Here is an 18,313-nt window from a genome sequence, read left to right as displayed (position 1 = left end):
CACTGGTCAAAGCCAGATGGTAGATGGCTGTTCAGAAAGCTGACGTGCACAAATATAGACACAATAATTAAAATAATCCATAAATTAAAATGAATAATGTGGGAGAAAAAATGTATCGCAAGTCACTTTGCAAACGTAACCTCATCCAGTGGCTATAGCCTCTCTAAACCACAGCTCTAACAGCAGACTAGTGTACGAGCGATGAAGAATAACCTGCATGAGGCGCATCGAAGGAAAGCAAGAAAACAAAGATAAACATGTTCACTCTGTAATCTGTTGAAATAAGGAAGTGGCTTTAGATGTTCTGCTGCCACAGTGCCTCAGCTGTGCCATGGATCCACATGTCAGGTTGTGATGTGGCAAAAGTGACCTCTTATAGGAGCACTGTTGGTTTGGCTTTGTGCAGATCTGGGACCAGCTTGTTGCCTGAGTATGACACTGCTGTTAATTCATCTTTTGTGTAAACGTTTGGGTTTTTATTTTATTATCTATCCTGCAGGTTTTTGTAGTTATTTATAGCATGTGAACTCCAATCGTCAAATGGTTTTCTGTATTTATTCTTATCTTGCCTGTAGCAAAGAAAACATCATTCATTCTCACTCCTGACTACTTCAAACACCTGTTTTCCTGCAGCGTGCTCTTTTATTTACTCCCAGATTTCATGTTCACCTTGTGTCACCACTCCTCTGCTCCTTTCCAACAGCCTCCTCTTTGTTTCTGTGAGTTCTGTTCAGTGGGAATCCCCCAGGATGAACGCTTGTTTCCTGATAACAGGTTAAGTCTTGCATGCCCATCTCTTGAGTTTTTCTCAAGTATTTCTCACCTCATCACATCTCGGAACACACACACACACACACACACACACACACACACACACACACACACACACACACACACACACACACACACACACACACACAGATATCACATGTCCTCAGTTAGTATGAATTCAGTGCTGACAGAGTGTTTATATTTAGTGTTCACTATTTGAAATGTCATATTTATTGACCTCATAAAACACACCTTCATCAAACACTTAAAACTCAACACACACATTCACTACCTTGTCAAACACACTTTGCATGTCACATCATGTCTGTTTCATTGTGTCACTGGACAAAGATTCTGTTTAACAGTTTAACTGACGCAGAACTGAGATAAGTACATGTTCTTATGAAACAAGAATAATGATGATAATTGACAGCAGGCCAGTTTCCCTTCAGGAGAGACAGCTGCTATGGGACAGAGGACGTGAAATAAAAGAGGTCCATCAGGCTTCACTTCACATGCGGAGTCCCCCTCCAATTCTCACGGGCCTCTGTAAATCAGCCTACACTTCACTGTTTGTGCACCCTGCCTTTCATTGGTCCACAAACTGGAAGTTTCCCAAAGAGGCCCAGGGGCACGCTGGGTCAAGAAAGTGGCTAAGCTCCTCATAATTCCCAAGCTCCTCAGCTCTGCAAGAGGCCGACTTCCAAGAGCTGAATCCAAGTTTATCAAGAAAAAGTGAGCAGCAGGGAAAGGTGCTGGAGGGTGTTCATGGGTACTGGCATACTGTGTGTGTGTGTGTGTGTGTGTGTGTGTGTGTGTGTGTGTGTGTGTGTGTGTGTGTGTGTGTGTGTGTGTGTGTGTGTGTGTGTGTGTGTGTGTGTGTGTGTGTGTGTGTGTGTGTGTGTGTGTGTGCTCATTTCAGCATGAGTAGCTAATCTACCACAATTCAGGCACATTCGCCCTCAGATCTCCTTAGTTTAACTGCCAGCCTCCACAGTGCCAAGTCTAACACACACACACACACACACACACACACACACACACACACACACACACACACACACACACACACACACACACACACACACACACACACACACAAAGTCCATGGATGTATGGAAGGTAGTTGAATATCAGATGTCCTTAGTGTGCACGAGGTTTGTAGGAGTATTATCTCAGTTCCTTCACTTATCTCAACAGAGCACATCGCTTTCAAACCGTCACCAAGCCTCTAAGGTTTAACGTGAACGCTGAGAAGACGCTTCATTAATACTGCCTCACAATCAAATGGCAGGCCCATTTACACACAATTGTATGTTTACAATATTGTTGATTTTTGTGTTTTGTTTTAAAGCCACTGTTCAATTCTGTAAAAACCACAAACTACCTTCCGTTCCTCTCTAATGAAGTGGGCTTGGGGCAGAGATTTTAGGGACAGATGACGAATAAATCCAGAACCATCTGCATGCCTAGAAACTTTATCTCTGGATCACAAGATCTTAGGAAACATGGGTTGAACATAGAGCTGAGGGAACATAGGGTTATCGGAACATAAAGTTGAGGGAATATAGGACTGAAGGAACACATGGTGGAGGGAACATAGGATTGAGGGACCATAAAGCCGAGGGAACATAGGGTTGAAGGAATTACAGCTGAGGGAACATAGGACTGAGGGAACGTAGGGCAGAGGGAACATAGATTTTAAGGAACAAATGGCTGAGGGAATATAGGGCCAAGGAAACAGGGTTGAGGGAACATAGAGCTGAGGGAACTAGTTGAGGGAACATAGAGCTGAGGGAACATAGGGTTATCAGAACATAAAGTTGAGAGAATATAGGACTGAAGGAACACAGGGTCAAGGGAACATAGGGCTGAGGGAACATAGGATTGAAGGAAAATACGGCTGAAGGAACATAGGGTTGAGGGAACATAGGATTGGGAAACAGGGCTAAGGGAACATAGTGTTTAGGGACTGTAGGGTTGAGGAAACAGAGTTGAGGCAACATATGGTTAACGGAGTACAGGGTTGAGGGAGTAAAGGCCAAAGGAATACAGGGTTGAGGGAACCTAGGCTTGAGAGAACGTAGACGAAGAAGGAACACAGGGCTGAGGGAACATAGGGTTATACGTTTGAGGGAACACAGGGCTGAAGGAACATAGGGTTATACGTTTGATGGAACACAGGGCTGAAGGAACATAGGGTTATACGTTTGATGGAACACAGGGCTGAAGGAACACAGGGCTGAGGGAACACAGGGCTGAGGGAACATAGGGTTATACGTTTGAGGGAACATAGGGCTGAAGGAACATAGGGTTATACGTTTGATGGAACACAGGGCTGAAGGAACACAGGGCTGAGGGAACACAGGGCTGAAGGAACACAGGGTTATACGTTTGAGGGAACACAGGGCTGAAGGAACACAGGGCTGAGGGAATGTGCACACATTGAGATCAGCTGAACCTGTGTTGCTAAATGACTTGGCAGTCAGCACATTGTTCTTCTGAAAATAGTTGTTAGATTTGTAGCTTGTTGCTAAATCTAGTGTCAAAGTCAACAGCCTGACAATAGTGATATGAACAGCGTGTTAAGTCTAGATACAAAGTAAAAGCCTTCACCAACTATGTAAGGGCTAAATCATTGCTTTGTTAAATATTAGTTAGGTCTATATATATATATATATATATATATATATATATATATATATATATATATATATATATATATATATATATATATATATATATATATATATATATATATATATATATATATATATATATATATATATATATATATATATATATATATATATATATATATATATATATAAAGCTTATTTACAATAACACACACATTTTCAGGACATAAGCTAAAGGAAGTTGAAGCTGGACAGTCATTCATCCTCTCAACAGGGAAGCAGCAGGACAGTTTCCCAACTGTTGACTTTCCACTTAAATAATTGCTCATGAAGATCAGAGGCGGGTTACACCACACTGGAGGGAGGGAGTGGAAAATGCTGCTTGTAATCTCTTACCTCCTCCTCCCTCTAACAGTGCGAATGAATTAACAAACAAACACACACACACACACACACACACACACACACACACACACACACACACACACACACACACACACTGTGTGACTCAAGCCCTGCCATGCAACTCTCAAAAAGTCACAGTTGGAACACTTTCCAGTCATTCCTACTTCCCCATTCGGTGTTCCTCGTTCCTCCAGTTTCCTTGGAATGAGGAAACTGGAGGTCCAAGGCAGCACTGTTCAGGTTAGTTCTGAGGGTCAGTTCAAACTGAAGCTATCCTCATGGAGAGATAGAGACACCGCTAGAGGGACGATACATGATGCAGTTCTTTCTTCTGCAGTTTGGGTGACCTGACACTTTCAATTGTGCAAACAGTCTTGTCTAAGTTAAAGCTGCATTGATCCATGTTTTGGCCAATTGACCACACAAAACAAGCTGTAACACACAGACCAACATTAGCATTCATGTTGAGTTGTCTTTGTGTCCACCTGATGGATCCTGGTCCAATATTTACTCCCTTTTAACTCTGTTTTGTTCTCCACCAACTCCTGAAACAATGTTATATTAGGTTTAGCTGCTAAATGCTCCACTGTGTTGATCAGCTGATATATATGTCTACAGTCCTGAGACAGCCACCAGGTGTTCTTTAGATAAGGATGTAATGAGAGTTTTAACAAAACTGTTTTTGAAGAAGATTACAAGTGTAAGCCTGTGACTGTGGCTCAGTGGTGGAGCTTCATCCACACTAAAACGAAAACCATCTCCGTCCACACGGGCACCTCAGCATCGTTAGCGAAATGATCTCTGTTCACATCAAGCCTGTAAAGAAACGTCACGTGACTGTTCACGTACACTGGGCATGCTGGATCTGGATCTGTTGAACTTCATCACGGAGAACGTTTGTTCACGTATGGAGGTTGATCCAAAGAGAAGCAACATCTTCTGAGCGCGTTGCTTCAGCAGCTTAGCTACAAAGACTCAGAGGTCCGTGCCGCTCTGCATCACTCAAGTCTTTGTGTTTCTCCGAGTGTTTCTTCTCGTAACGGAGATTCAAACTGTAATCCTTAAACACTGAGATCTGTTCTCCACAAACTAAGCTCACAGCTTCAACTTTCACTTCAGTAAATAAAGACTTTTGTTAAAAACTTTACACTCTGTATCATTCTCTCTCTTTGAACACAGGCTGACATTTTTGAGGGCTAACAGCTGCCTCACGTCTCAGTAAGCTCAGATCACCAACACATTGCACACATCCACTAACATACACACATTGAGAAAAAAACAACAACAGTCGCCTTCAAAATAAAAGAAATGCAGCTGTATTCCGTGCATGACGTACACTTGTACACTAATAAAAAGCCTGGGTGTGGCCCGGGGGCGTTCAATGCCCAGGTCTGCTCTATCAATGCAAACAGACACACTTTGTGGAAAGTTTTAGAAGGTTTATTTTTCAGACTTAGTTCCAAGGCTGCAGGTCTTGCTCTATCTCACACACATCATATTTACTATAAAATGAACACTTGAATCAAAGTTTCCTAGATTAATGTGTTCAACACTCGTCTCACACTCCTTTCCTTGTTGTCTGTTCTCTCATATGTCTGCTGGTGGCTGAAGTCTGTCCATGGAGAGCATTCTGTGTGGACGTCACAATAGTTGTGCAGAACAAAATAAGCATTGATAAGAAAAGGAAAGTCCTCCGTTCAGTGTCCATCGCCCTCCTCAAAGACGCACACCGTGACTTCAGACGTCCTCTCCAGTAACGGCTGCTTCCTCCTCATGTCGTCAGAAGTAGAATTATGAAATGCAGAATTAAACTGCACAACAGATGCTAATACTGATAAGTTATCATTAGTTAACCTGTGATCCACGCTGAAAGCAGTCACTGGTAGACCTCGCCGTTTGTTTTCTTCTCGTCCTTCAATCAGACGATCGGCGGTTCGATTCCCTGCTCTGCGAGTCCATGTCGATGTGGCCTTGTGCAAGACACTTAACCCCAAATTGTTTCTGGTTCAGTATGAATTATTAGATAGTCCTGATGGGCTGGTGGCACCATGCATGGTAGCTCCTGTCATCAGTGTGTGAACGGGTGAATGATGACATGCAGTGTTAAAGAGCTTTGAGTAAAGAGAAACACAAGTACAGTCCATTCACCATCTGAAAGTCAAACAGCTACAGTGAGAATAATGCTTGTGATGTATCTTCACGCTGTTTGCTAGATGTACTCTTGACAATGTACTGCTGTCAGTAGAAATGTCTGAACCAAATGAAGGATGGTGCAGATATCGTGCTCCTAGGTTGTCTGTCTGATGAAAGTCCAGCCACACTCTAGATAATACCAGGACAAAGTCGGCCTGATTAAGAACAAATCCCGTTTAATCACAGATCAAATGATTTGCAGCATTCTTCTGAGTCTTTAGCAGCACCAGGACCCAGCACTTTTACTGGACCTCATTGATGCCTGAGACCTGATACTCTGAAGCGCTTCAACACTGGTGTGTGACATTAATGCTGATGTTCTGTTGTCTGAGCCGGCAGAGCGCTCCCACAGTGTCTTCATGGCTCATGACACAGGAGCTCTCTTCAGTCAGCAGCAGGAACAAAGTTCACACGTTCTTAAACCCTGAGCCAAAACATGAAGCCAGATCCAAATGAACCGTTAGATAAAACAATAATAATATTGCTAATAGTAGCAGAGGGTGTCAGCAGGACCAGGGTCCAGATAGAACCAGGATCGTTCTCCTGACCACAAGAACAGAACGGCGGCTGTCGGTTCTCTGAGGAACCTCTCCTCGGATGCATTTAGTCCTTCTGGCTTTGAATGGAGAGTTATTATTCATAATGCAGTCATAATGCATGATGGGGCGGATGACGGCAGTGTGTAAGAGGTGGATGTAGTCGTCCGTCGGTTTGTGAACTGACGTTTTGAAGAGTTTGGCAATTTCGCCGTCGCCATCTTGCGTCCGCCGCTGTGTTTTTGTTTTTTTGCATGATCGTGTTACATCAGCTGAATCTGACTCCATCAATTCTACTCATTGACATTCAATAAACAAACGAGGTATTTTCAAAATAAATATGTTTTAATACATACACTAAAAACAACAAAAAAGAGTATTAATATTGTAAAATATTTTACAGCACCAATAAATATATTAATGTGAAAATATACTAAAAATGTGGCTGTACAAACTCAAGAACAAGTGTGTCATTTAAATACAATTAGAATGTTGTCATCGTCAGAGGGTCGGTTCACATGAACAGCAGCTTCATGAAGCGACGTGGGTCACTGTACTGTGGAACAAGTCTCTGGGTCTGGACCCGTCTCCTGACCAACATTGTACAGTCTCACAGGTAGTATATTTAGGAATTCATACCTTTTAATACTATAATAATTTGTGTGAACAAATTCGTCATATGTTACTTCAAACGAATGATATTCCACGTATCTTCATCCGTCAACAGGCCTCGTGAAAAACAGTTTACATTAGGTGTTTCAGCACAGCTGAAATAAACAAAGAGAGGCTTGATTTCTGAAGTGAGTACGTGTGATTTACATTTTCAGCCGTGGTGGTAAAACCGTCGTTTTGGACTTAAAAGTTATTATTTCAAGGGCATCAATGACTAGTACCTCGACGCCTGCCAGGCTCCGTCACATAAATGTCAGAACTGAATTATTGTTTCTCATGGTCAGCCTGCAGACGAGCTGTGTCACACGATCAGCTGATGTGAACACACAGCTCCTAGTTGAAATAATATACATCATATTCGGTAGCACTAAAAATGTCTCCCCTGCAATTTTACTGAACTTCACATCCTATTTCGTCTCTGTAATGGCTCATCAATGAGTACGGTGTTTCTCTCGCATGGTAACAGTTTAGCATCAGAGGATCACACGAGGGTAATACTTGGGAATGAGGAGGTGACGTCAGAGTTACAGAGAAAACTGTAACGTTTCCTCGCTGGAGGCCTCGGTCCGATTGGACAGTCTTCGCTAAATTAGGTCCGAGCTGAGCGGCAGCAACGAGACTCCTTCAGCGCTCCATACGACATGCCTTTGGGCCAACAAGTGCAAAACCACATGTCCCTCGCCCCAGTCCAAAATGAAAAACACCTGTGTTGGCGCATCATCCGCGCACATGTTGGCTGTTGGGGTTTCTATCGGTCATCCGGCCCACCGTAATCCCCCTCTGGCTCGTGAGAAACACAGCTTCAGTTTAAATCAGGAATGTCAAAGCATCGTCTTGCACTCCTTTTTCCCACAGAAAAAAGGAGTTCACAGTCATACGTGTTCTCCACTGAATCTCCAGACAGATTGAAACAGTTTACAAAATGACTTCACCACTGCATATAAATATCAGAATACTGAGCATATTCTATAAGTTAGATGTAGAGCACTAGACAGAGGGGTATCTAGTAAGTACAAACACATCATTTATGATCAACTAAGCTGTTGTGGATGCCGGACTACTTCTTTGGAACACACACAAAGATATTAAATAAGGGAACTGGAAGGTTGTGGATTTCTACAGTGAGGCGCTGATCTGATCTATGATCAGCATTTCTAGTCACTTCCTGTCTCTGCATACACCTACAGTAATAACCCTTTAGACAGCCGGGTCTCAAGAGGGAACACAATAGCTCAACATGTAAAAATAAAGTCTGTGCACAATAATAAGTTTCCCCATGAGGGAGGGGTTACATGAGGGAGGCAGGACCTGGACCAGGTCTTGGTTTCTTACCCCTAACGCTGATGGAAACGTCAACCTTAAGACCAATATTCATTTTGGTCACTTGCCCACACGTAGGCCCAACCCTGATCTAATTTTAACATTCACTAAAATCGTTTAACTCGCTAAGACGTCACCATTAGGTGAGTCAAGGTTCAGTTCTTGCCACCATCACATAACCCTTCCACGAGAGAAGAAGATCATCTTCACATTATCTGTCACCTCGGCGTATAACCTGCATCCACAGTCACTTCAGGTATTAATACACCAGTCGTTCCATACATTGGGGAGAAAAACTTCATGTCACAGCGGAAACAGTATCTGGACCTGCCGTTCGGATCGAGCGCAACAGTTCCTTCACCTCCGCCTCCTCGTCCTCCCTCTGTCTCCGCTAGTCTCTTCTGTCAGAGATCGGAGGTGAGTTGGGCTGCTGCTGCACTGCTGAAGTTGTGCTTACTAAAATATATATATATATATATATATATATATATATATATATATATATATATATATATATATATATATATATATATATATATATATATATATATATATATATATATATATATATATATATATATATATATTTAAGATATGCATATCCACAGCAGACCAGCATCCAGTGAAGTGTTACAAAAAGGAACTACCCATGAGCAGGCTACCGAAACATTTCCCATTCACACGCCAGTGGCGCATTCGTTTCTCTTTAAATAGTGTCTTTATATGTAGCAGCATTACACATTGTTGATGTACTTTTAGTATATGTACATCTATCTATATATATATATATATATATATATATATATATATATATATATATATATATATATATATATATATATATATATATATATATATATATATATATATATATATATATATATATATATATTAATATTTTAAGGCGAAAACAGTCTGTGGCAAGATCTGCGTCAAGAATGTCCTGTCTTGCTTTGTCGTTTTGTGTCCTTTCAGGGAATGCATCCTCAGGTTTCAAAGTGCTGTGCCAAGAAAGAAGTCCTTCATAACAGTGCTGCCGGTCTCATCTCCTCGGTTTATCACATCTGTGGAAGACAAGGGGAGAATCTGGTTAAGTGACGAGCAGCACATTGGTTCTTCTTAAGCCTCATCTCACAGAATATGATGAGCCAATGTCACACCCATGCAGAGAAAGGGACTACTGAGAAACAGCAATGGACCGTGAGGGAGGTTGTGATCCGATCAGTTGTAACCTCCTCGTACGTTCTATGCTGCATACACAATGGACTCTGATATTGAGTAAAACAGACACTTGGTTCAGTCTGCACATCAAGTTCTCATGTGGTCTCAGGGGTAGGGGGGAGGGGTTCTATCTGGAACTGGGGGTGGGGTTGAGGCAAGCAGTGGGGGTGAACCCTTAGGTCCGCTCCACTCGTCCTCCTGAAGTGTGAGGCTCTCTGAATGCCAAGCCGTGTGGGGGGTCCCTCGGGGTCAGGTGGGGTCTCCACCTTGTTGACTAGCTGTGTGGGAGACCATTTAACTCCTTCCATCTGAACACCATCGGCTCACAATGACCAGCAGGGAGATCCAGATATTATCCCTGGCATGTGAACAATGATGTGTTCTGTCCAAGAAAGACTTTTCATGGTTGTGTTGTAGTTGTATGCGTACAGATACTCATCTCTGAGACTTCTGCCTTCACCTCAATACAACACAGGTCCATGACACGAGACACACGGGGCGCTATGGGGGGGGCGGGCGAAGGTCTCTGGTCAGTGTTCAAGTGTTGAGTCATGTGCACCAGTGAAGTCTGTGGATCGTTAAGAGTAATGGATAAACAACGTCTGCATAAAGATGTTTTCAATGTTTTCAGAACCACAAAGGAAACTGTATTCAGAGCTGTGGCGGTAAATTAATAACTGTGTGAAGGTTCCTTTAAAGGTTTACATGTTCATCTAAAGGTTCCTTTAAAGGTTTACATGTTCCTCTAAAAGTTCCTCTAAAGCTTTACATGTTCCTCTAAAGGTTTACATGTTCCTCTAAAGGTTCCTTTAAAGGTTTACATGTTCCTCTAAAAGTTCCTCTAAAGCTTTACATGTTCCTCTAAAGGTTTACATGTTCCTCTAAAGGTTCCTTTAAAGGTTTACATGTTCCTCTAAAGGTTTACATATTCTTCTAAAGGTTTACATGTTCCTCTAAAGGTTCCTTTAAAGGTTTACATGTTACTCTAAAGGTTTACATGTTCCTTTAAAGGTTCCTCTAAAGGTCTCTCTAAAGGTTTACATGTTCCTCTAAAGGTTCCTCTAAAGGTTTACATGTTCCTCTAAAGGTTCCTTTAAAGGTTTACATGTTCTTTTAAAGGTTCCTCTAAACGTTCCTCTAAAGCTTTACATGTTCCTCTAAAGGTTCCTCTAAAGGTCCCTTTAAAGGTTTTCTTTTGCTAAAACTAGGTCACTTATTGAACGAAGAACATTTTTCTTACTTCACCAGAAACATCACTGAGGTACAAGTGTTTCACTCAACAACAAGTACTGATGAAAACAATCATCAATGAGTACAGGCTGCTGGTTGCTTCATCCAGACTGACTGGAATGTGATATTTGGGTGGAGGAGTTTTGAACCATAACCCACCCTTTCACTACAGATGTTTGAAGGAACATCATTTCATGACAACGTCTTAAACATTCAGGGTGGACATTCAACATTTACATGTGATGTGACCTATGCATCCTGTAAGAGACAGTGAGAACACAGAGAATGTAATGTCCAAACACCCACACAAAGCAGGGAGAAGCATGCATTCCTCAGCAGGAAACCATCTTTGCTGGAAGCACAGAGATGGGAAGCAAGGAGAAACCTGGTTTATGGTGTATGTATGGTAAACAAACCTGCAAGTTCTTTCGTTTAACTCAAGTTGCCTGGACTTGCAGTCTAATTGTGTGAATTTGCAGGAACATTTACAGGTGAGAGGGTCCTGCACAAACAAGCGCTTCCTTCTCTCTGAGCAAGGCACACAGTGGCTGCAAGGGAAGCAAAAAGGGAGAGAGAGAGAGAGAGAGAGAGAGAGAGAGAGAGGGAGAGAGAGAGGGAGATCTAAGCTATAAAGCGAATTCTACAGAAAGGACAGACAGACACTCATGCAACCCCCCCCATGGGCCACACACACACATTGTGTGTGTGTGGCCCATGACGTTCTACTGAAGGTGAAGTTCTGAATCTACTTTAACAAGAACACAAATTACATCATATTGAAAGAGAGAGGGTCATTTACGGGGTGACTGTGGCTAAGTGGAGAGCAGGGCCACCTTTCAATCAGAGGGTCGGCGGTTCGATCCCTGCTCTACTAGTCTCATGTCAATGTGTCCTTGAGCAAGACACTTAACCCCAAACCATTGCTCCCGTAGCTGCGTCTACGGTGTGTAGATAGATCCTGAATTGTAAGTCTGCTAAATGACTGTAATGTAATGTAATGTAATTTATGTGCTGTAGAAAATGAAGGGATGTTGAAAGGCATCAATGGAGCCAAAGCCATTACATCTGTCACAGTGCTCAGCTTAAGAGATGGAAGGTCACACCAGAGACACAACAAGAACAAGTAGTTATGCTTTATAGAACTGATCTTGCTTTGCACAACACACCCGAACCGTATCCAGAGCCAGAGGTCCTGTATGAAAACAGACGTTATCTGTGAAGCTGTCAAGGCTACACACTGTGCTGTGATTCTGGACTCAGCTGTTGTTGCCAACTATCCTCTGAAACAAAATGAAACATGGCAACAGACAGAAAACAGAAGCAGCGAGCAGCTACCAGGCCAAAAGAGAAGAAGAAGAAGAGCACTTCTCATGAAGAGCAGGATACATTCATTCCACTGCCACAGACATGTGGAGTGGAATGTTGCTGCAGATATAGAAGCGGACACGGGCAACACATGGAACAAACGGTTCATGTTGAACATACCAGGCATCAACAACAATGCTGCTGTCACAACAAACAGAGGAGGAGACACCTGAGCAGATGCTCAATCAACCGCTGAAGAAGCCAAACAGGAAGTAGTCAACCAACAACATCTGGTCTGCCCACCTGCATCAGAGTGTTTCCCACTTTGCCACAGAGTGACCTACGTGCACAAAGACAGGCAGACATCAACGAGCTCAATTTAGCTCAGCATCATTAGGATTTAACCCGCACCCTCTTAAGTTAGACCAGCTGACCTACTGCTGAGGAGACGCACAGGAACCACATGCATGCACATGTCAAACACACACAGCCCTGTGTCGACTGTGACAGCGAGCGAGTTCCCTTAGTCAACCAAGACGCGGCGGCTCGTCTCCGAGCTCATCCTCTATTTACACCACTAAAAATAAAAAAGGTTAACTGCATGACACCTGTTGCTATGATTAGACTGGGGAAGTAGCTGAGGGTCAGGTTTGTGCAACTGGAGTCAGAACGCAGAAAGCAGTGGGTGGTCACTTACGCTGTTATGGCCGCACCATAAAGTACTAAACCCGGTGCCATAAAAAGAGCACGCTCAAAGTGTAAAGATAGGACCTGAAGGCCCGACGTTCTACCTCCACCATCTACAGCGGCACCGAGCTCACTCTCTGTCCAACTACATGTAACGGGCCACAAACAAACATATCCTATGTGAGTCTGTGCACAGGCAAGTTCTTTTCCGTTTGGTAGCGACCACAACGTGTTCGTAGCACTGAGCAGTGGAGTCCAGTGTTAGACTCTAAGGGAGTTTAAGTTCTCCCCCATGTTTAGACTTCATGTCCTTTGAGTCCTCTGGAGTTCTGCTTTATTGTTTTGGTAGGAGAAGCATCCTTGTCACGGACGTCTCAACACTCTTCATTATGCAGAGCTGAAGCTAAGTGCATCTCAACATCCCGCTCTGCTCCAGAACAACAAGCCATCAAACGTTCACAGGCGTCCCACCGCTCTGACCTCCTGAGCCACACATCGACCGACACAGAAGAAAGACAACACCTACTTACTATTGTTTCTTTGCTTGAACATCTGGCTTTAGTCTGAAATGACAAAGAGGAAGAGGATTTAGTTTGTTGCTATGATTGCACCACTGCCACCGTGTGTGAGGGCGACGGTCTCTTACCTGCAATCACACGTTCGATGCGCTGTGAAGCTCAAGTGAATAGTGTGCTGCATTACCAGTGGTCTAAACCGCATCACCTTGAGGAGAAACAGAGGACATAACAAGGCGACGGTGAGATTAAAACACAAGCAGGCTGCAGTCTAAACACCTCCGCTCTGACTCTACCTCCCTCTGCGTCCATGGACACAACTTGTCCGACGTGTCTCCTTCATGCTCTCCATCAGTGGGTGGAGTTAGCTCAGTTGCTACAATGTGACCTAGTTATGGAACTCCATACTTAAGATCACTTGACGACAACAGAGCCATCTCCGCAACAAGCAGGCAAAGTCCTGATGAAGACCATGTGATGCAGTTGAAAGTGGACCTTGTGTTGAGATTATTTTGTCAGACTACTACTTCTATGGTGAAGAAGTAGAACTAACTTGACTTATTTGGTAAGTGAGCTTGAATAATGAAGAGTGTGCACAGACTAACAGTACTGGTGGAGCTACAGCGTGTGCCTAAGTGCTTACATGTAGTCCCAGTTGTCTATTAAGGTTCATCATGAGGTTGCTTTGTTCATCGGTGAAGTTCAGGAGGACGCAGTCACCCCCGGGGCTCACCTGCAACGTGACATTGTGAGTTCCCGTGGGAACACACTCCATGGCTTCGTCGTTGCAGCAGCCTCCACAGCGGTTGAGGACGACACAGGAAGGAACATAGGTGTGTTCTGTGTCCTCCGGATACTCCTGGAAGATGTCCACCAGCACCTCCCTGGGCTGACACATACTCTTGGTGATGACATCTGGGAGAAGAATGACTAAAAAGAAAAAGAAAAAGGATTGATTATTTGGGCTGTATGGCCGTGTGACGGACGAGTAACACAACAGACAGAGACTATTTCAGTGGCTCTGGTCAAAATAAAGCAGCTGCACAGAAAGAAGCCTTCACTGAGTTGGTACGGAGACACTGGAGATGCAAAATGTAACATCAAGCACAAGCATTATTTAATATCTGGAGATGAAGAACAGGACGTTTCATACCAGGGTCAGATAGAGCCCTGCACCAACTGAGTGACCTGCCTCTGTATTTCTATTCCCTCTGCAGCCCAGAATAATCCATCCCACGGTCCATCACTCTCGCTCCCAGCGACCCTCGATAACTCCTGACCCCTGGTCTGTCAGGGCAGCAGTGATCTCGGGCACTGTGGCGCCAGGGTCCACTTCTGACATAAGACCCCAGGGAGCCCACCCCCGTGCAAGCTCTGCTTCTAGACTCATGCTGCACACTGACTGTGTGAGCTTCATGATTCGATGTTCAAATAATATACTCAGAAATTCATCTGAGAAGTCTTTTAAAGCTGTCCCCTGGAGGTCCCATCACAGTAGCTGAGGCATGACGAGGCAAGTTGCCTCCAATCCTCTCAGGTCATAGTGAGACATCAGATATAATAATAATAATAATAGTAATAATATAACAATATTGATTGGCTGTGGTCAGATGGAAACCTCACTTATAGGACCGAATGTGACATTTGCAGCACCACGAATCATGAAGCTCTCCCAAGAGACCGGGTCAGCAGACAGCAGCTACAACAACAGACATGAGCAGCTATAACAACAACAGACATGAGCAGCTATAACAACAACAGACATGAGCAGCTATAACAACAGACATGAGCAGCTATAACAACAACAGACATGAGCAGCTATAACAACAGACATGAGCAGCTATAACAGACATGAGCTGCTATAACAGACATGAGCTGCTATAACAACAGACATAAGCAGCTACAACAACAGACATGAGCAGCTACAACAGACATAAGCAGCTATAACAACAGACATGAGCAGCTATAACAACAGACATGAGCAGCTACAGCAACGACATGAGCAGCTACAGCAACGACATGAGCAGCTACAGCAACAGACATGAGCAGCTACAACAACGGACATGAGCAGCTATAGCAACAGACATGAGCAGCTATAGCAACAGACATGAGCAGCTACAACAACGGACATGAGCAGCTATAGCAACAGACATGAGCAGCTATAGCAACAGACATGAGCAGCTATAGCAACAGACATGAGCAGCTATAGCAACAGACATGAGCAGCTATAGCAACAGACATGAGCAGCTATAGCAACAGACATGAGCAGCTATAACAACAGACATGAGCAGCTATAACAACAGACATGAGCAGCTATAGCAACAGACATGAGCAGCTATAGCAACAGACATGAGCAGCTATAGCAACAGACATGAGCAGCTATAGCAACAGACATGAGCAGCTATAACAACAGACATGAGCAGCTATAACAACAGACATGAGCAGCTACAGCAACAGACATGAGCAGCTACAGCAACAGACATGAGCAGCTACAGCAACAGACATGAGCAGCTACAACAACAGACATGAGCAGCTACAACAACAGACATGAGCAGCTACAACAACAGACATGAGCAGCTATAACAGACATGAGCAGCTATAACAACAGACATGAGCAGCTATAACAGACATGAGCAGCTATAACAGACATGAGCAGCTATAACAACAGACATGAGCAGCTATAATAGACATGAGCAGCTATAACAGACATGAGCAGCTATAACAGACATGAGCAGCTATAACAACAGACATGAGCAGCTATAACAACAGACATGAGCAGCTATAACAACAGACATGAGCAGCTATAACAACAGACATGAGCAGCTATAGCAACAGACATGAGCAGTTATAACAACAGACCCAAACCAGCAGATGAGCCATCTGCTGGACAACTTAACACACAGAATGAAGACCATGAGATGTGGTTAAAAGCTCTATAAAGAAGAATACTTTTTCACTGTAGTTAATTTTGACTCAAATTCATTCACACCATCCTGCTTCCCCAAATCTTCACTAGAGCACCAAACAATAACGTGTAATAATCTTCTGCTGAAAGAAGTCCCCCTGTTTCAGGATTCTTTATTACAAACTACAATGACCAACTGCCTTACAGAATAAATGAAACTTTGAATAAATGAAACTTTGTATTGGTCAGTTGCTTTTTAAAGAGTTACATCTTCAGGGTGGAGACGTCAGACACACTGTAGGGTTGTTCTTTTTGGGGGATGTGCTGAGGTGAATTCAAGTCATATGAACAACGGCTCCAGTTTAATCACAGAGCATCTCCGACAGTGTGTCTGCGTGAAGGTCAGGCGGCAGACTTCCTGCACCTTCACAAACACTAACAACCACACAACCGGCCCACTGGCGCTGCTTGGACTGGCTCATCTGTGTCTCCAGCCAACAGGTCCAACCTTGGCCTGAGCACAACGTGTCTCTGTCAAACAAACAGGAGTCTGGCATTGAACCAAGGCTATTGACTGCGTTCTTCCAAACACAACAAACGTTACGCTGCGAATCATTATGGAAGCAGTGACTGATTTCTGGACTTTCTCCCACATTGACTCTTGTTTTGAAATTTGCCCTACTTTTTTTATGACGACTCCAAAGTCCAGAGTCCCACTTTTCACCTCTGGTAACTCGTATTCCTGTCTGCTGTGTACAGGAACACAATCCTCAGCCTGCGCTACACAATCCCCACTACTCACTGTCACACTATTACAGAAACAAAGTCAGTCTGAGGCAGAGACAAATGTCCAGCTTGTGTCCACTAGGTGGCCCTGTGGACATCTGGAATACACAGGAAAGGAAGAAGTCTGTGACAGACAGAACACCGTTCTCCGTTCTCTACACTGGCTCCCTGTAAGAGCTCATTCAGTTTAAGACTCTGGTGCTAGAATACAGGGCAGTGAAAGGAACAGCTCCTTCCTATCTCCAGGCCACGGTCAAGCCTCACACCCCCGCCCGACCACTTCGCTCTGCTGCCTCGGGGCGATCGGTCGCCCCGTTGCTCAGAGGTCCTGGCGGCCGATCGACCCGGTCACGGCTGTTTTCTGTCCTGGCCCCACAGTGGTGGAATGAACTTCCCACTGACGTCAGGACAGCGGAGTCGCTGCCCATCTTTCATCAGGATGAAGACCCACCTCTTCAGGAAGTGCTACCCTGAGCCTTCCACTCACCACTTATTGTTTTCATACTAGCTTGTTGCACTTATTGTATTCGTATTACTTATAGCACTAACTGTTTCTCTTGTTTCTGTACTTTGGCTCTGAGTTATGCTCTGCTTCAGGCTCTTAGATGCTTGTTTGGAAAAGGAAATGTACTTATGACTTCTGGTGACTAGTAGTTCTTTTGATTACCAATGTTGATGCACTTATTGTAAGTCACTTTGGATAAAAGCGTCTGCTAAATGACTGTAATGTAATGTAACACTTACCCTCATTTTTACTCTTCTCCACTCCCTTGTTAATGCTGGCAGTCTGGAAGAGATGCAGACCAAGTCATGAATATTACATATTTATCATCGATACAAATGTCTACATTGCAGCACATGAAAGTAGGTTTTTATCTGAGCCAGATCAGCAGTAGTGTAGACATATAGACAGTGATGTGAGACTTGTAGAGTTCTTTCTCTGCATATTAACATGCGCATCAGCCCTGTCGAGCTACAAACACGCAGCAGAGGAGCGAGCCTAATTTACCTTCAAAATAAAAGCGCAGCAGCCTGTCACGTTTTAATGAAATGCATGTTGACCATCATTTGAATGCGTCTGCTCTGCCTTTTACTGGCTTTAATTCCACGCGTCCCTGCGGTCAAACG

General features: G+C 43.7%; 1 protein-coding gene across 2 annotated transcripts in view; it reads right to left on the bottom strand.

Annotated features, from left to right (window-relative positions):
• Positions 1-9,445: 9,445 nt before the first annotated feature.
• Positions 9,446-18,313, bottom strand: part of LOC137891585 (vascular endothelial growth factor A-A-like) — a 10,354-nt gene continuing 1,486 nt past the window's right edge. The window contains exons 2-7 of one of the 2 annotated variants that reach the window (XM_068736276.1): positions 17,930-17,972; positions 14,228-14,424; positions 13,626-13,702; positions 13,510-13,542; positions 11,404-11,535; positions 9,446-9,600 (exon numbers count right to left, since the gene is read on the bottom strand). In XM_068736276.1, coding sequence (XP_068592377.1) covers positions 9,579-9,600; positions 11,404-11,535; positions 13,510-13,542; positions 13,626-13,702; positions 14,228-14,424; positions 17,930-17,972 — 504 coding nt within the window. In that variant the 3' untranslated portion in view covers positions 9,446-9,578. The remainder of the gene's footprint in view (positions 9,601-11,403; positions 11,536-13,509; positions 13,543-13,625; positions 13,703-14,227; positions 14,425-17,929; positions 17,973-18,313) is intronic. The other variant, XM_068736275.1, reaches the window with a different exon arrangement.

This window comes from Cebidichthys violaceus, unplaced genomic scaffold, assembly GCF_023349555.1.
Source record: "Cebidichthys violaceus isolate CVI_PGR_0920_01 unplaced genomic scaffold, fCebVio1.0.p SCAF_7, whole genome shotgun sequence".
NCBI classification, from domain to species: domain Eukaryota; kingdom Metazoa; phylum Chordata; class Actinopteri; order Perciformes; family Stichaeidae; genus Cebidichthys; species Cebidichthys violaceus.
This window is presented reverse-complemented; position numbering and strand designations above follow the sequence as displayed.